This window comes from Amyelois transitella, chromosome 16 (assembly GCF_032362555.1).
Source record: "Amyelois transitella isolate CPQ chromosome 16, ilAmyTran1.1, whole genome shotgun sequence".
Taxonomy (NCBI): domain Eukaryota; kingdom Metazoa; phylum Arthropoda; class Insecta; order Lepidoptera; family Pyralidae; genus Amyelois; species Amyelois transitella.
Window position 1 is genome coordinate 7,463,721 of NC_083519.1, and position 18,691 is coordinate 7,482,411.

The 18,691-nt window shown below is 33.4% G+C and overlaps 1 protein-coding gene across 1 annotated transcript in view; it reads right to left on the bottom strand.

Annotated features, from left to right (window-relative positions):
- LOC106129625 (adipokinetic hormone/corazonin-related peptide receptor variant I) overlaps positions 1–17,798 on the bottom strand; it is an 88,091-nt gene extending 70,293 nt beyond the window's left edge. Inside the window, exon 1 of the mRNA XM_013328227.2 lies at positions 17,484–17,798. Within this exon, the coding sequence (XP_013183681.1) occupies positions 17,484–17,798 (315 nt within the window). The remainder of the gene's footprint in view (positions 1–17,483) is intronic.
- Positions 17,799–18,691: the final 893 nt, after the last annotated feature.

Below are 18,691 nucleotides of genomic sequence, written 5' to 3' on the forward strand. Positions count from 1 at the left end.
ATCGTAATCCGTTTTCGAGGAAGTTTATTAGTTTTTATAACTAGATATTATTTTCTTTTTAGCATACATTGTCAGTGGTCTAAATTAATATGAATATGCATAAAAGAAGAATTACTAAGAACCTATACCTAATTAATAAACCTTTCCTTTTATTCACTTTCATAATCTATGCGGTAAGAGAAGTAGCTGACACATTTATACGTCAATTTACCTATTCTAGAAATTATAACTGTAATAGTTTGTTTGTAAGGACAAATCTTTGGAAATACTAAGCCGATAATGAAAATTCTTTCGCCGTTTATAAACTACACGATATGCATGTGCTATGAACACTAGTGAACAAGCGGCCTAGTGATATACCTACTGGATTAAAACAAAAATATGTTTTATAATTTAAACGGAAGCGGAAGTCCCAGTAATGCGATTATCCGCTTACAACTGAAATTCTACACATTACAAAGTACGGAAGTCATAATCCGAATCAAAACAAGCGAATTAATTCCACAACGCACGTTTCACGGATCAGGTATTTATCATCGGAATTGCAACTAGCCATTTCATTTGTATGGATACTGATATGAACACATCACATTTCTGTACCTTATTAATCTGCATATTATGTTGGCTTTAGTATACGCTACAGAATAGCATAAATTATATAGAATTCTAGGACTGAATTAAAAATTGAGTGACGTGATTTTTGTTTGACTTTAAGTTTTTTAACGTGACGAATTGATTTTAATAATAAAAGTAGTTACTCCACTCGTTTACTGCTTGTGTTAAGTGAAAATGGAAAAAAACGCTTGTAGGGTAGCGGTAGAAGGTAGCATAAGTCGAAAATTATGCCGGGTCGGGTCGCAGCTGTTATGCCGAATCGCTTAGTATGTTGTCACGTTATACAATGTATAACAAAAAGGATATATATATATATATATATGCTTACAGAGGGTACTGTATAAGCATTTATATTTTTATTGGGCACGGTCATTTTTTCCAATAGGATTCCATGAATCGACATCGACATTAAAATAATGGTCTTCATTGTAAACAAACGATCGATACAAATTGTATGGAAATTTAATTATCTTTTCGACATTTCGATTCGACCCATGGGGAATGCTGTGTACACTTCTGTATATACCTACTTATCTACAGACGGCCTCTGTGGCGCAGCGATAATATGCTTGTCTGCGATATGATCATGTTATTTATTATTCTCGTAACACAAGTCTCGAACTTATTTCGACGCTAACTCAATCTGTGTTATTTGTCCCGTATATTTATTTTTATTTATTTATATACCCTTTTTGGTACAATCTGTAAGCAAAGGGCTTGCTATATTTTACAATTTTTAAATCTCACTTTTATAACTTTAAATCTTAATTCCATCATCATCATCATAATCCATTCATATCAATAAAAATAATTGTAAATCCGAAAGTCTGTTTATTACGTTTTCGGCTCAACTTGTCACTTCAGTTGTTTTCACGGCAATACCTCGCTAAAGGCTGGATGTATTTTAATGAAATTTTGTATAAATATAGTTAATCATTATCCAAGGACAACATGTGCTTTTTATTCTGAAAATCCCATGGGAACGGAAAAAATTGAAATATTAAACGGAAAAAATATTTAAAGCGTGCGAAGCCACGAGCCAAAGCTAACTATAACTGTTTATAACATAGTCGCATTGGGTTGGATCGCGTCGTGATTCCCTTCAGAGCTTACTGACTCTGTGTTTAACATGTTGAAGCTCTGTGTATCGTTATATCAGGGATCAAGACGTGACAGGGTATATTTGGCTTCGGAGCTTTGATTCCGGATCCTGGAAATCCAGGGATAGCCCTCGGGTTAATATAATTATAGTGAGGTGATTAAATTCATTTTTATGCGGTGTATTCGAATATCATCCTTAGTAGTTATCGGCTTAAGTTAACTTAAGTTTTTCTAATCATTGTATATTTTTTTTTCTCGTAAAGTACTTAATTATATTTTTTATATAAATTTGTTTTTCAGTGATTTTTGTTTAGGTCATATTTAGCTTTACTTCTACATTATTTATTGAGACTCAAATTTTTTATTTCGCAAAATTCCATCGAAATTTATTGTCTAACTTACCTACTTATATGTTAGACGGGTATTACGAAATAATTCACAAATATTTTTTTTTTCCCAAACATATTCATGAGCACTTAAATCCAAAATAACAAGGTAGAAGTTATCCAGATCCGACTTAAGGAATTTTAAACAGGCGCTGTCAAAGAAATAAATTCTTGTAGTCGTAATGCTAAAGTTTGAAGGATTCTGAAAGGATGCCAGAAATTCCTCTAACATTCAAAGAGCCGACGGCTCATTTTCTGGGACTAATTTGACCACGAAAATTGTAGCTAGTGCTTTAGACCAAGAGTAAACCTAAAAGTAAAAGTAATTAGGTAAGTATAATGCTTTCTAAAAGAGCACATCACAAATATAAAACAATAGTACAGTACAAATTTTTATCACGACTTAAATATGATAATTTACAGTTTTTATGACTTCATTCTCTTAGGGATTTCAAAATAAATTATTCTTACAGGATATATCTCATCTCTCTAGAGTGTATTCACTTCTCTTTTCGCTTGGGTGCCCGCTGCATTTATCAATGTCCTGCTATGCCATATACGAGTAGTTAGGTACTTATCAGCAAAGGTAACCTAGGCTTCACATACATTCATCATTAAGCCAAGAACGTGGTCTTCGAGACTATTAGCTCTGTCTTCTCCGTATGGTATAAAGACGTGATTGCTGAAAAATACAAGTTATCTTGTGTATTTCTAGTTGTGTGGCGAAAGGGGTTTGTCAGGCAAAAGGATAAAGGAAAATATAAAAGTTAACATCCGTATAATCAAACTTTTATAATGGGATTTAAAGGAAGTTACATTAGTTAAGTTACTTATGTGTACAAGGTTTCATTCATTGAAATTTTTAGGAGGATGATGTTTCGAACACTGGGACATATTTTTTACGGGATTGACCGAGCAAATAGTCTCGAAAGACAGAAAGGCCACGTACAGCTTACGTGCCATTCGACTTGTTGATGAGATTGCGAGCCAGATAGTAACAAAGAACTTAGTCCATACAAAAGATTGGTGTGATTGTCTTTTGTTTGTAATTAATAAAAAGCACTCTACACATTTCGATGACATTTTTCACAGAAATTCCTGAAAGTGTACTAACCCATAACAATATTGTGTCGAGTCAAAACTAATGGTAGCCTTACTAACAGAACATAAACTTATATTAATTATTTTATCAGAAGTAAACTACAAACTTTACCTAATTCAATTTACCAACTTCCATCATTATCTTTGTGGTTATTAATTGTAATTATATGGAAAACTGACTGACTTCGTGGTTAGTATTTTGACGCGAGTTTCAATTTGATTAAACTTAATTTAATTTCACTACTTTGTTTATTTCCTGTAAATTTATTGCGAGTTTTTACTATCACTACATAGCATAAAGCAAAGTTGCTTCCCTTGGCAGTCCCATTGGGATTCCTCTTGAAGGTGATGCCAACCCATACAACTGAACGTGGACCTTTAGTCTTTTCGAGACTGTTGGCTCTGTCCGCAAGGAATACTTTATTCAGAGACGTGATAATATATTCATTATTATGAGACACTAGCTGTGCCCGCGACTTTGTCCGCGTGGAATAGTTATTATGGGCATCATTGAAGACCTTAAGGATGAATAATTTGCCCCGTTTTTTTTTTCACATTTTCCTTACTTCCCACTTATAGTTGCAGCGTGATGTTATATAGCCTTAAGCCTTCCTTGATATAAGGTCTATTCAACGTAAAAATATTTTTTCAAGTTGAACCAGTAGTTCCTGAGATTAGTGCGTTCAAACAAACAAACAAACTCTTCAGCCTTATAATATTAGTATAGATTACAAACATAAATTTCACAACGTTAGACGCCGAATAAATTACATAAAACTAACTTTAGTGCCGCTTTCAAAGCGTCAGTGCTGAAGAAGCGGCGATACACTCAAATACTCATTTTCAACTCGGGACGTGTGTCATGGATCCAATTACCTAAGAGATTGGATTCTTATGACAAATGGAAACTATAGTAATACTTGTATCAGCACTAAGCAGAATAACGCAAAAGATCAAATAAATGTAAAGTAGGTATGTAAATTCAGAATGTGGGACCTATTATAAGGGTTCACTAATTGGCCAAAATCATCCGTTCCATTACGGTCGCTTCCCTTTCAAATTTGTTTGCCTGTTAATAGTAAGGCTCATTTGTTAGGAGAGGACAAAAATTTCCTAATCTCTAGGCATTATACCTATGATGTCTTTGTTTGTTTAGCTATTCTGATGACGCTTTATGCAATAAAAAGAGGGGAAGTGTGAAATAACCTGCGTTGAACTTCTAGGCGAAGTTACTACTACTACTAACGAAGCTACTGTCTGAAAATGTTCATGTATTGGATGCCCAAAGACATAAGGTAGGGCGAAATAGGATCTTTTTATTTAATAAAAGTGGCATGGGAAATCAAGAGGAAAAAAAGGTTTACCATAATACAAGTCCCCCAACTTACCAGCTCAATCTGTGTTACTTGTCTCGTATTATTAAACTAATACAGAAATTAAGTATTTTTAAACTTTTCATTCAACAGTGGGCCTAATCTTAATTCATTCATTCCATCTTTTCCATGGATGTGCGACTTCAGGTCACATTTTACGACTACGCTAAACCTGTCACTAATTGAATCTCAATTCCATAATTTAGCTATACAGCTGAACATGAACTTTTAGTCTTTTCAAGACTGTTGGCTCTGTATACCCTGCAAAGAATATAGACGTGACTGTATATATACGTATGTAATGTATTCAATTGATTCTACAAAACTTCATAATAATTTATGAAGTATTGTAGAATCAATTGAATAAAATATAAATACCTACGACACGAGTTCAAATAATTTTGCTCTTCTTCTGAGTAGAACCTTAAGAAACTGCAATTACTAAGTTCTTCGTAATTATTTTAAGTACATTTATCGCGTCCCTAAGTTCTAAAAACTTCCTACAGTAAGTATTTGAATAATTTAATTGTTTGAACGTCTAAAATACTTGTGCTTATCTGTTAGTCAAAAGATGTTCTTCACGCTCTTCTTCATTCAGAAAGATGATTATGCTGAATGATGATGGTTCTCGTTTTGTACTTAAAACTATGTTACTTATATTAATGATAATAGTTATTTCAACACATATGACAACTAAATATGATACTGCGGAGACTAGTCCGCACTTTTTGTTGCTGTATGAGTAAACAGCACCAGTTGGATTCATAGTAAGCGACTCACGTCTGACCTCCGCAACGTTAGCAAAATCAAAAAGTGCCTTTACTCTTTAAATTATAAGAAATATTATTTTTTCGGTGGGAATCCACCTTGGCCATGCACCAATGATTATAGTCAAAGTTATTTACATTAGTTTGAATAAAAACCGATGCTCTGACGGTGAGGGAAAACATCGTAAAGAAACCTGCACATTCAGGCAACTGCATGTGTTACCACGATCGGTCCAATGTGGGTCAAGTTTACCTGCAAATGTTGCGGAGTATAGATGCGAGCGCTTTGTGTAAAAACATGACTCACCCAATTCAGGATCCATGATCAAAGGCATACCCCGGGCCTCTTTCCTCTCCAGAGTGATGAGTATGCAACCGGGAGTAGAGCCAGGAGGAAGAAGATTCCGTTTTCTTTGGTACAGATATAGTAAATTTAAAATAAGATAAGTATGTACGATAATGAGAAAACAAACATACCAACTTACGAACGGTCCCTGAATAAATTGGAATAAAGTCAACAGCCCCATACAAGATAACAAATACTGATTCATATTGTTTATGTTATGGGCATTGTTATTAATACCTGCCCAAAATGAAGTATATAACGAGTAGGTACGTATATGTCATCGAGTATGTTTAAAATGGATCGTATAATTAAAGGGTTATTACATTTTTTTCAGCTTAATTTAGCCAGGCAGTTCTTAGTTTTAATATTGTGAAGTGAGAAACTAATGGATTGTTAAACGTGCGCAATGCTTGAGAGATAAATCAAATTAATCCTACAAATAATAGTACATTTATTTAGTTCAAAATTAAATATTAAAAGTTATTGGGGGTGTTTATGCTTTAAAGTCGAGGATTTTCACAATCATCTGGCTTTGAAATGGTATTTTTAAAACTGAAACAATTATTTTATCAATATTTGGTTTATCTCTTGTGGAAAATACTTATTTTGCTCTTTGTTTAGGTAATACTTACGTAATACTTCAGAAAATAATAAAGACTCATCCATCTGTATTCCTAGAGGAGGATATCATGGAAAGGAAACGTATTAAACAGTGGCGGAGCGAGACTACTTACTGTGCGCCCAGCCAGTGCAAACTTGCTAAATAGATTTTAGGCCTACTTTGAAAATGTTCTTTATTACACAGGAGAACTTCATTGATTAAGGTATTTGCAACATTTTTCTTTCCGCGTAGTCTTTCCTCGTATAAATATGACTGTTTCATGTTTTGGAAGGCACAATAATTATAAAATATTCAGGAAAATGCACAGTTTTTATTAAGAGATCACCAAGGGTCGAACTTGGATTGATTACATGTAACATTATCCGTACAAAAAAAATCTTAAAATAAATTTCTGCGCCCCTTAAAAATCTATGCCCTGTTTCTGAACACTGCTTACATTCCTAGTTACGTCTCTGATATTATTAATCGTCGACTACCAAATTACGAAACAAGGAAAATTGATCGCGTATCGTTCCACATAAATATCTTGGCTTGAGATAAGCAATGGATAATGGAGATTATCTTGTACTTCCCTATATTTATAAGGATAATGTATATTTATACATCCCGAAGCCACTAAAACGACTTATGGTAATTGAAATTTTGGTTTTTGTCTTATATCATTACAAATACGCCTGCGGCTCCGCCCACGTTGAAAGGTTTTCTTTTTTCCAAAATTCCATTCACGCAATTTCGGAAAATGTTCTCATAATACACCTCCTAAAGAATCTTGAATGATGAATGACCAATTTAAAATCTCTGGAAATAGTAAACGCACTGACAGTACAAACCTAAGGGAGGTTTGTACTGTCTGTGCGTTTAAATGTCAGTCAGTTAATCACTCAATCAGAATTTCGATAAAACATGAAATGCGCACACCTTAAAGCAGCCATATGACACGACGCGACTGCGAGTACATCATTGAAAATAAAAAAGGTAAAATCAAAAAGTAATATGTATGATTTATATTATAAAAAAAAGATGAAGTCGTAAGCAGAGCTAGTATAAGCGAGAACACGTCTCCAAAACCTAATTACATTTAACTTTACGAGTTCCTCTCAAATTAGACGGCAACAAGTAACAAAGGAGACCTTTTGGGCCAAACGTGTTGGGTGCATGCAGAACATCCTATATTGGACTTTTACGCCCCCGGTATTAAATGTGTCAAGGAGACGAAACCCTCATTTGTGATTAACTTTTCTTATCTACGGAACGTTTTTAAGTATGTTGGGTATAGCCCGCTGGGTCATTAATTTAACTAGTTATTGCCTACGACTTCGTTTGCCTTAAAAGTTTCGTTGTATTGACCCTTATTGGGGTAGGGAGAACATTTTTCGTATACCAGTTTCTAAGTTGGACCAAGCGTAACACATCTGAAAAAAACCGCATCCAAATCGAAGCAATAGTTTACGCTTTTTGCGAGTATCAACATACAGACAGACATATAGACAGAAAGATAAACAGAAATTCTAAAAATCCCATTTTCGGCTTCTACTGGTCTTATATCGAGTTTTTGTCAATGTCTTTCAAGTACAGACGTCGGTCAGTTACTATTTTATTATATGTATGGATGAAATTATACACTCTAAACGCTGAGCAAATGATATTGTTTTTGCTTGACTGAAAGGAGACTTTAGGGTTGTGGAAATAGGCGTAAATTAATGTTAGTTTACTTATAGTGGTTAGTTAATTAGCTCATATAATGATGATAATCATGAAAGCGAAAACTTGGCATGTAGGTATATTCCTTAATAAACAATAGGATAGCACTAAGAAAAAATGACTCATTTCAGTGCTTTCAAAGTTTCTGTTGGCTCTGTCTACCCCATAAGGTATAAAGTCGTGACTTTGTGTATGTAAAGCTCAATTTAGTGCCTGTTATCACTCGTATAGTACACGTGCAATTTGAAGAGTTGTAATGAACCTCTTTATACAAATTATACTTACAAAGATATCTTTGCTGAAGTACAAGCCAAGTTATCAAACTTCGTTGTTAAGTTAAAACGCTTAAAGGATGATAAATTATTTTACAAAATTAAGTCTTTGATCCTGTACGATTCATACAAACCACGAGTAATTTTAGTTTAATGTAATGGATTTTACTGAAAGTTTTGTCGGTACGCGAATTTAGAAAATCCATTACATTTAAATGTAGGTATTTGTCTCTCGCGGATAAAATACATGCGTGCATTTAAAGTTTTAGTGGTGTAGTATTAGTTAATAGGTGAATAAAATAGGTTTTCCTTTGCTATATTTATCTCTCTATCTCACCTTTGGGTATTCCCAGTTACACCAACCGCAATTATACTTCGGGGCTTGAGGTCCCCGGTTCAAAGCGGACTATAACTAAGTAGATAAGGCCTGTGTCGGCCAGGCTCACTTTGTCCACTATAACGTTTTTAAACTTTGGCTATATTTCTTTATAAAATCTCATGTCACGATGGAGGTATGTCATTGATAAACTCAGAAAGTACTGATTTTTTTTTTATTATGGATACTATGTGATGAATCTATTTCAAACAATGAACCTGTATTGCTGTAAATAGACTTTTTAAGCACTCAAAAGGCAGCCCAGTACTAAAATTTCAATTTTAACGACCATTACTTTGGTCATTTATTTTAATTAGTCTTAAGAAAAACAATCATAAATTTGACCCTAACGTCATTTGTTTATTTAGGCCTGTTTGAATTTTCTGGCTTTTTTGGTATGATTTATACACCTACCAACCTGTCGCTATTTGAATCTAAATTCTATCATGAAGCCATACAGCTGAACGTGGCATTTCGTTCTATTCAAGACTATTAGCTCTGTCTACCCCGGAAGAAATAAAGACGTGATTATAATATGTATGTTTGCTTATTTATTTACTACAATGCGCCCGTGAGTCCGTGGCTGTAAATTGAAAAATGACTTCCCGCGAGAATCACGGGTAATCCTCTATAAGTGCCCGTTTAGACCAAAACAATGCAATTAAATTTTATGTAATAATTTTATTACAACACAAAATATTACAATTAAAAAATACGCTTCATTAACAGGTTCCTGACCGATAAATCACATATGAACAAATCAATTGATATAACGTTACTATTGATATATTTTACGAACAGGGAAATGGTATTGTATTTGTAGATAGATGATGATACCCAAGATGCCATAACTATCAGGAAAAGATCATTTTTCATGCTGACCTGTTCCGAACCCTACCGTTTATTAAATAGTAGATATTATGTTTCAATATGGTTCCAAATTGGTAACAGATGCCCGAAAAGTTCAAGTTTTAGAAACATGTCTTGCGTAATTTCGAAGTTGAGCTGTGTAATAGCTTTGAAAAGTTTTGGGACTATCGAAGTGGTGAAATATTACTTCATTATTGTTTTGATGTTCACAACATCAGAACTCTGGTGGTTATTGAGAGGATCCTCCCTCAAGAAGAGCCTAGAGATAGTCTATTATGACCCAAACCCATTACTCAATTATTCAGGTATATATATTTCCGTCTTATCTTAGTGATCCTTTTCCCTTACACTCCTTAATCTAAGCTATGATGAAGTTGACCTATAAACGGAATTATTAACCATCTTCCGGTTAAACTATTAAAGTATTTTTACTTAGTACCTAAAACGAATGCCAAGTGGTTTCCAGCACTTCAGTTTAAGACCACTCTTTCTCGTGAAACTTAAATGAAGGCAGTTAGTTTAAAATACTCATCTGTGATATCGTTAAAAGCTACCACAGAACTTCGAATATTATGCTCACTGGGAAGTTGAGTTCAGTGAATACGTGCTCTGTGATTTTCTCTCTCATGTTTGTGTCTTCCCAGTTGCATCCTTGATCATTATGCTTTGAATACTAGGTCCGCTTTCATTGTTTCATCTTGAATGAGCGGAGTAGATATACTTTGTGATACATACTCGAAAAATAATACTATAAACTCTGAAAAAATATTCGTATATTAACTTATCCTATTTATTACCATAAATATATTAAACGTACAAAATGCGTAACGGACCACGCGCAATATACGGCTTCCGGAGTGGCCCTTCACAATCAAACTTTATAATATGCGTGACAACTTCGCCTAATAGGTACCCTTTAAACGTACATTTTGACGATAAATAATTTGTTTTTATATATTTTACAAATGCATTTATTCATTTACCGAAACAACATTGATACGAAAGCGAACAATTTGATTCAGGACGGTATGACATTATGACGACGGTATGACTATCGAATGTCGTGCTCACGAGATCATAGAATTAGCAGAAATATGATACACGTGGGGGATTAAAACGTAACGAAGCTCAGAGTCAACCGCCAGTAATCTTGTAATTATTCACGTCTCCTGTGACGGAACCAGTGTCAGAAGTCTCATAGATAAATCACTAATGGAATTAGAGTTGAAATAATAGAACAACGAAAAATTATAGAAAAGAAAAAGAAATAAAGAAAGAATTAAATTTATATTAGCAAAAAATATAAATAAATATAACTTTAAAATCTTATTCTTACCTATATGCTACGAAAAAGCTTTCACTCAGCTTAATGTCATGACATGGTCATGATATTAAGCTGGTTATCATGACGGTTTTTTTAAAGGGAAACTTAAAATAATGCCATAACTTGCCTGTTGAATTAAAATATCAACCAAATAATACTTCATTTCAAAAATTAAATTAGTCAACGACAAGAAGCATATAGGCCATAAAACGTTTTGTTAAAATGTAGTATGATACATTTTTTTAAAAAATATTATAAAATCTTCATCGTATTAGTCCATAGTACTCAGTCCATTTTATCCATTTTTGTGCAGCCAGTCCCAGACACAATTAACCATAATTCAGCCAGAAGTGTTTCTGATTCAAATAAGTACCATTCCAAAGAATAAGCACTCTTCATTGTTAGCAGTAATGGAATTCCAAAATACGATTTTAATTTAAAAAGAAACGAACAGCTTTATTTATTAAAATAAAATCGTTCCAGATTTTTAATCACAGGACATAAATGACCTTAGGAAATCTTCGTTTTAATCAAGAAAATCTGACGAACTGCAATTTGATATCGTGGTGTACCTTTTCATTAACAGGTCTATTAATTAAATTAAAGTGATAACTACAGTTAGTAATTTAACGTCATTTTGATTATCGTAATTTTGATGCCAATAACGATATAATAGGATTTATATCTAAAACTTATAAATATTATTTGACCGACTTTATTTTGGAAATTCTCAGAAAGGAATTTTTATTACTTTGACTCAATAATCGAGTGGATAAATTGGTATTTTTATATTCAAATTCCTTGGAATTAAGGCAGAATTGGTTTAGTTTTAATCAAATATGCCAGTACCCATCTAGAAAGTTGGGTTCGTTGCTTTTATAACTACGGTCTCACAGACAGAAACACTAACAAACTAGAGTACGCCGGCGCCTCCACTCGCGCAAGAATCCAGTATTTCCCTTCCCGTGAGAATTTAGGAAGATTCTCTCACACTCAGTGCACCTATAAATCACATAAAATTAAAATTTAAACCCAGCGGTACGGACTAGCTATATTCCTAAGGGTAGGCAGATTCTTCCTTACCACTTGCCATGATTCCTAAGAACTTAATTTTTCTTCACCCACATCACACTCTCTCTTCATACAACCTCGTCGATTTTCGGTAATCTTGACCTGACCTTTCATTAGAAAATCGATTGCATTAATACTTTGACCAAAATTATATTGAGCCGAAAAAAAAGGTTTTGACAAACGCATTTCCTTAGAAATGAACAAATGTTCTTTCATTTCATTACTTTTGCCCGGATTACGCAAATTGCTACGGATCGCAAGTGCTCACTCAGCATAATGGAGAAGACTTTTCGGGACCTTAAGTTAAAATACAAGACGTCAATAGAAACGATGACCAGTTATAGAAACATAGATTAAATCAAATTTAGATAGGGCGTAGCAATGGAATTTTATATAGACGCTTTCACAGGGCACGCTTGGAGTTCAATAATAGACATTGAGTGTTATTTAATTACTCTATACTAGCTTCCTCCCGTCACTTTTTTGCATGTAAATTCTGTTAATAGACGTCTACATTTTATTGCAATGTTGTTTTACTGTAAAGTTTCAGCAACATCTCTTCAGTAGTTTTTGCCAAACAAGATTGATAGATGGACAGGCGAGAATGTCGGAGAATAATATTGGAGATATTTTTTAATGTAATTAATCACCAATAGGGTCGAACATAGGTCAGTACCTATTAATCTTAAGGTTGGAACTTAGGACTGAGACAGAAGTTATCCTTAAGTCTTAAGTTACAGTCCTACTAGAACTGATGAGCATAATAGAAATTAAAAGTTTATAATGAAGTTCGATTAAATACTTTAATATAATTATAACGTATTTTACAATAATTAAACGTATTTTACAATAAGTGATTGACTTTGCTAGGGATATTTTCAACTCAAGTTACTGATCACGTCAACATATTGAAAAAAAGAGGTTCTCAGTTTTGATAGCATTTTAAAGGTTTGTTTGCTATTGCGCATATAACTCGATTGCTCTGTGAATAAAAAAAAACTACTTATTTTAATCATTATTTGTGTTTGAAAAGATATACTGCCGAGCTGGTCTCAGATTCATAATGTCAAAATAAAGAGAGTAAGATAAAAGAAGAGACACTGGCCATAAAAAAGAGAAAATGAATTGATAGAAAATAAAAGAAAAAAAATCTTTATCACGTAGTTATTTTAATCTTCTCTCGTCAAAAAAGACGTAATTGATCTAAAATTGATTTGTCGATATCGACGCGATAGAATTATAGTGGAATAGATTTTGATATAAATATTTCAATCACTACGGTACAGACTACCGATTTCATCCAAGTAAGTTATTGGAGTCGATAGACTTTATTAATAATTATGTAGTAAATGTTAATTATTCCCAATATTATCTTGAATGTGCACCAATCTGATACGAAATTTCGAAGTAAGAGGCGCTTTGTTCAACTGATAAGAGAAAGTTTTACTACGTTATAATCTTGGAATTGATTGTTCATTATTTACCTTTCCGGATTAACTTTCAAAGAATGAACGAGCAAGCAGCCGACAGCTCTTTTGTTTTCTAATTAAATTTGTAAGATGTGTAAATACCAATGTCTTTTTAACCCTTTCCAAATTAGGAGGTTCTTTATTATTCTAGATTTTGTCTTCTCATACAATTTTATAACGATATAAAATAAAAAAAAATCAAATCTTTTTTATAAGACCTTTTACAAAGGGAGTGTAGGCATTTATTTGGTAATTAGTTCAAGTTCTTGTTGAATTTTTTCTAGATGTTGGTTATGTACCAACATCAAGAAAATATTCAATATATAAATCAATAATATTTTGAGAATTATATCTATCACAAATTTAATATGAAAACCCAAAAACTTGAAGGGGCTCTGAGCTTGCAAATGGGCATAGCAAAACTTTAAAATTAGACTACAGAAATCGAAAATACGGGAAAAAATACAGCAGATTTTCAAGGAATCTCGAAGCCGCTCCCGCTAATACAGTCATTAACTTTAATGATCATAATCCTCTTCCTGTTAAACGTATCCTTCTTGACTTACGCTAATGTAAATACAACATCCAAAACTGCGCCTACTAAATTGTCGGTAAGCCTCGGAATTAGTGATGTTTGCATTCAATCAACAGTTTGCGGGTATTGGTTAATTGGGTGCTTCCTGCCTCACGAAACGAGGCACAAGTTTAATAGTTTAATCTCGGAAAATCTAAGATCACAGACGCGGATACAGATAAACAATTGAAACAGATCCCGCATGTTATGTACACATAACATCAATAAAAAACATGCATATCCCTTTTATCTTACCCCTTTGGGAGAGAGACGTGATTTTATGTACGTATGCTTAAAATTTACTAAGTATGCGAACAAAAAAATATAATTAATTTTGTCATTTGTATTGTAGGTGATTATTGCTCTTTGTCACTATTTAAATTTCAATTCCATCATAAAGCCATACAGTTGAACGTGGCGTCTTTTCAAACCTGTTGACTCTGTCCACCCCGCAAGGGATAAAGACTATATGTGTATGTATGTATCTTCTAAAACGTTGAACTTTATGTTCAAAATTTGAGATCTCCGAATTTGAGCCCTCTGTTGATTTCACAGCAAGTTGAATTCATTCATAATGTACTGGCAAGCATTCATAGATTAGCTTAAATCTCATACCTAATTTCAGATGATATCTATTTTCATCTATATCGGTGACCATAAGTGATTGAGTGCTTGGAAGCACTCCGTTTATATTCATATCCACAGGGCATAGATCGCGGCTTTCTCTCGCTTTGCTAGAATAGAAGCGTGATCCCAATTTCATTCCATTCTCAGCCAGCTCCATTTCAGCTAAGTACTCCAAGCTCCTCCCTCTAAAGGGACACTTCTAGTAGCCATACTACAAATTTTATATAAATATTATAAATTAGAAAGTGTGTTTGTGTATTTATTATCCGTCGTTCATGGCAAAGTCACTGAATCGATCTTCATAAAATTTTGCACACATATTTAGTGAGAAGAAGTAAAAAGGAGTTTCTTTCAACAAAAGCACATAATTTTTAATTATCTTTTTATTGACATTCACAAATATGGTGTGGTTCCACTTTATCCTGTCTTAATCCACACGATTAAAAGATAGCAAATAAAGAACCAAACAGGTTAACATACAAACGTACATATATAAAATCATGCTCAAATCCCACAGGGATAAGCACACAGAGTGACCTCTAAAAAAACACGTCACCACAGGTCATATTCTGAAATAGTGACCAGCAGACCAAAAAATTACTTCCTGACATGAAATATCTGATTTTTACACGATATTCGAGCCATGTCCGTACGTCCTAGTCCTATTAATAATTCGTTTTAATTGACACGCTAGGCGACGAAGCTTCATGATTTCGTACTATGAGTAAGGAAGATTTTATGACCCTAATAAAAAATAAATGCTTGTTATTTGCTAGACCCTTAAATAAAACTTTATTCAAGCTAAAGTTTTATTTAAGGGTCTAAACAAATTACAGAGAAAAACTAGTAAATAAACCATTGAAGAACTAAAGTGAAAAAATTCGATGAGTCCAATATAACAAAGGAAAATTAACATTAAATAAACATGAATTGGTTCTAAAAGAAACATAATCCTAGACGGTTCCTGAAATCGTTATTATAGGGACCTATAAAAATAAGATTGATTTAGGTTCCTATTGAATTCGTGAAAATGGGTCTTCAATATTTATATGAATATTGTTATATGCCCACTAGCTATTTCACGTGGCTTAGTCAGTTCGCACTATGTACTTATAGTTATGTTAACCACATAAATTCTTTTAAATACAGATTTTCACCAAAGTCACACTAAAAATACCCAATTTTACAGTCCTTATACTTATAAATTTTTTAGGAACAATAGTTTCAATAAGTATATTTTCGCGATGACTGATAATCATTTTGTGATATTTTATGACTCATTCGTGTTTATATATGAGAATAACGTATTTAGTTCCTGTGTTTGCTTCTAAAGATTGTTTTTGCTATCGTAAATATGAATTTACGATAACAAAAACAAACGTGGCAAAAGAAGGAACTTAGTGGCTTACTACATAAGTCTTTTCCGTACATATTTTTAGGTACTAGTACTAGGTACCTTAAAAATATGTTCGCTTGGAAAATATTAAGTATTTGAAATTGAAAACTAGGCAGCAGGTAATGGAGCGTAGCATTTGAGGCGTAGCTCTTACACAATTTTTGTTGTTGAAAGCTAAAATGTAGCTCAAAAATAAAGATTTTTCTAAATATTCGAGCAACTTAAATCTCTCTATATTTTAGTTTTACAGATGATAATTTAATTTGCGGAAAATTGAATTTCCATGTCAGAATTTCTAGTAAACTTCTATTACAGTAAAAGATAAGAGACTGTCACGGTAATGTAGCCAAAATAGCATGATTAGGGTTATTTGCCTAGGTAAAAGGTAAAAACTGTTATGACAGTTCCTGCCCTCTAGTCTGCCATATATAAATTAGAAGTCGTATGCGGTTCCGCCCACGTTAAGAAAACACCCGTTAATTTCCGTTACCACGGTCAAATTGGGAAATTCTCTTTTAGTTCACACCCCTAGACCACATGAGGAACTACATACATGCCAAATTTCAGTTCTCTAGACCTAGGTTCTAGGTTTGACGTAGATAAGTCAGTCTATCAATCAGTTTCTTAATAGGTTGTGTTATAACATTAAATTAATGTGCTAATATTCAATGTGCTAATTTGCTAAAAAATAATATTCACTTAACAAAGACTATCTTTAAAAGTGTGATAAAAGGGTAAGTACATTAATAACTGCTGGTATTTACAGCGTATTTTTATCTTTCATTTTATCTATTACCTACAGAAGATCGATACCCCTATAAGAACAGTTTCCGTTTAATTACCCTTGTTCCCGAATGTTCCCAGAAGCTTATTATCTTTTATAATAACGCACAGTCTTTTGTTTTTCTATGAGATTGGCTGCGTTGTGTCGCAAAGGTTCGTGTGCTCAGAACCAAATTTAATTGATTCGATTTTCACATTTCTTAAACGTTTCATTTTTTACACATGCCGCTTTTTGAGTAGGCAGAAAAAAATATATTGCACAATTTCGTTTTAGATTTATGTTTTTGTTAAAAACTTGAAACTAAAAGAACGCCCCTGTAAATAGTTTGGTAAAAAAAATTGCGACGAAGTTACACCTGTACCTATCATATAAATTATGTAAACTGAACCAATGTTTAATTTACAATTTCTATATTAATTCACTGCGACTTTACTCAATGTGTAAGATGATAAGATCACATAAGATTTATGAGTAAGAGTCACTAGAAATTAAAGTCACCATCACCATCGATATGGTGGGCTATCGGTTTGGCAGGCCAATTTGATGTAGCGTACCATCGATGTGGTACACCTTCGCGCTTAAAATCTTCCGATGGGACGTTTTCAATATGATGACTACCAACTTCGTACGCCTCTTTATCATAAATTAGACGTTATGACTGTATACTGCATATCATTGTGGATTTGTATGCTCAATATTCAGACTTACCTCTAAAGGAATGACGCCACAAGTAACGCACACATCAGCCAATGCCAAATGCGTCATCAATAAGTCAACTCTTGACTTTCTTCGCCTGGTCCTAGCCAAGGTCACCAGCACGGCTAGGTTCCCGAGACCACCGATAGCTAACAAAACCCCATATGTAGCCAACACCGGCCCCTGGTCACGAGGCAAAGTCTCACTCAAACCAACACTCAAATTGTTATACCCCTCAGTAGTCACGTCAAAATAATCCCAAAACAACTTGTCCACCTCCAGTGTACTCATCTCGCTCTCCTCATACTCGTAAGAATTTAAGATCATTTTCCCAAATAAGAAAAAAATTATTTATGTAAATTATGAAAGCATTTTGCGGATATAAAACCACTCAAAGTAATTTTCCTTTCGCAAACACAATAAAGAACTTTTTGGTCATTTTATTTCTACTTTTCACTCCCTTTACGAAAGTTTGTTTATTTCCGTTTGGACAAAATAAACATTTTTATTATATGCAAATAACACAACTCACTTCTATTTAAGTTTTTAGGCTAAATTAGTATAATCAAGTTACAAAAGTTTTAATTCGCGTCGCGTAAATGTTTCGTAGCGCGTAGACGCGTCCTAGTTGCGTCGTCTCGTAGCAATGACTGGCTACGGCTACGAGACTGCTACGACGCTACGAAACCGTAGACCCCAACTGAAAAACAAGTTTTATCTTTTCTTTTATTTTCTATTCATCATATCAGAATACTCCTATTTTCATAAAAGTATAATTGGGATCGTCATTAATTTATAACATCTATAAAACTTTTCTTTTGACTTTGAATAGAATACAGATTATTATAATTGGCCACTGTGAGCTTTGCACTTAATACTTCTTTGAAAGTGGATGAATTTTAATTAGCTTTCATATTAGAAAGAATACAATACTAAGAGACTACATACCGACATGTTAATTTAAATTTAAAAATGAGTAAGTGACGGTTAGCATACAGAAAATAATTGGGTAAAGCTTTCTTTAAAATTTGGTGCGTATTTTGTAAAAATGTATGAAAATGCAAAAGTATTTTCAAAACTCCCACCGAAATGCGAAAAATTGTTTGTGAAGTTGCGGGCTCATAATAATAATATTAGAGATAAATAATAACTAGGTATTATTGAATCAGTATTCTGTTTAAACTTTATCCTCAGTAGTTTATATAACTGTGTGTTTCAGA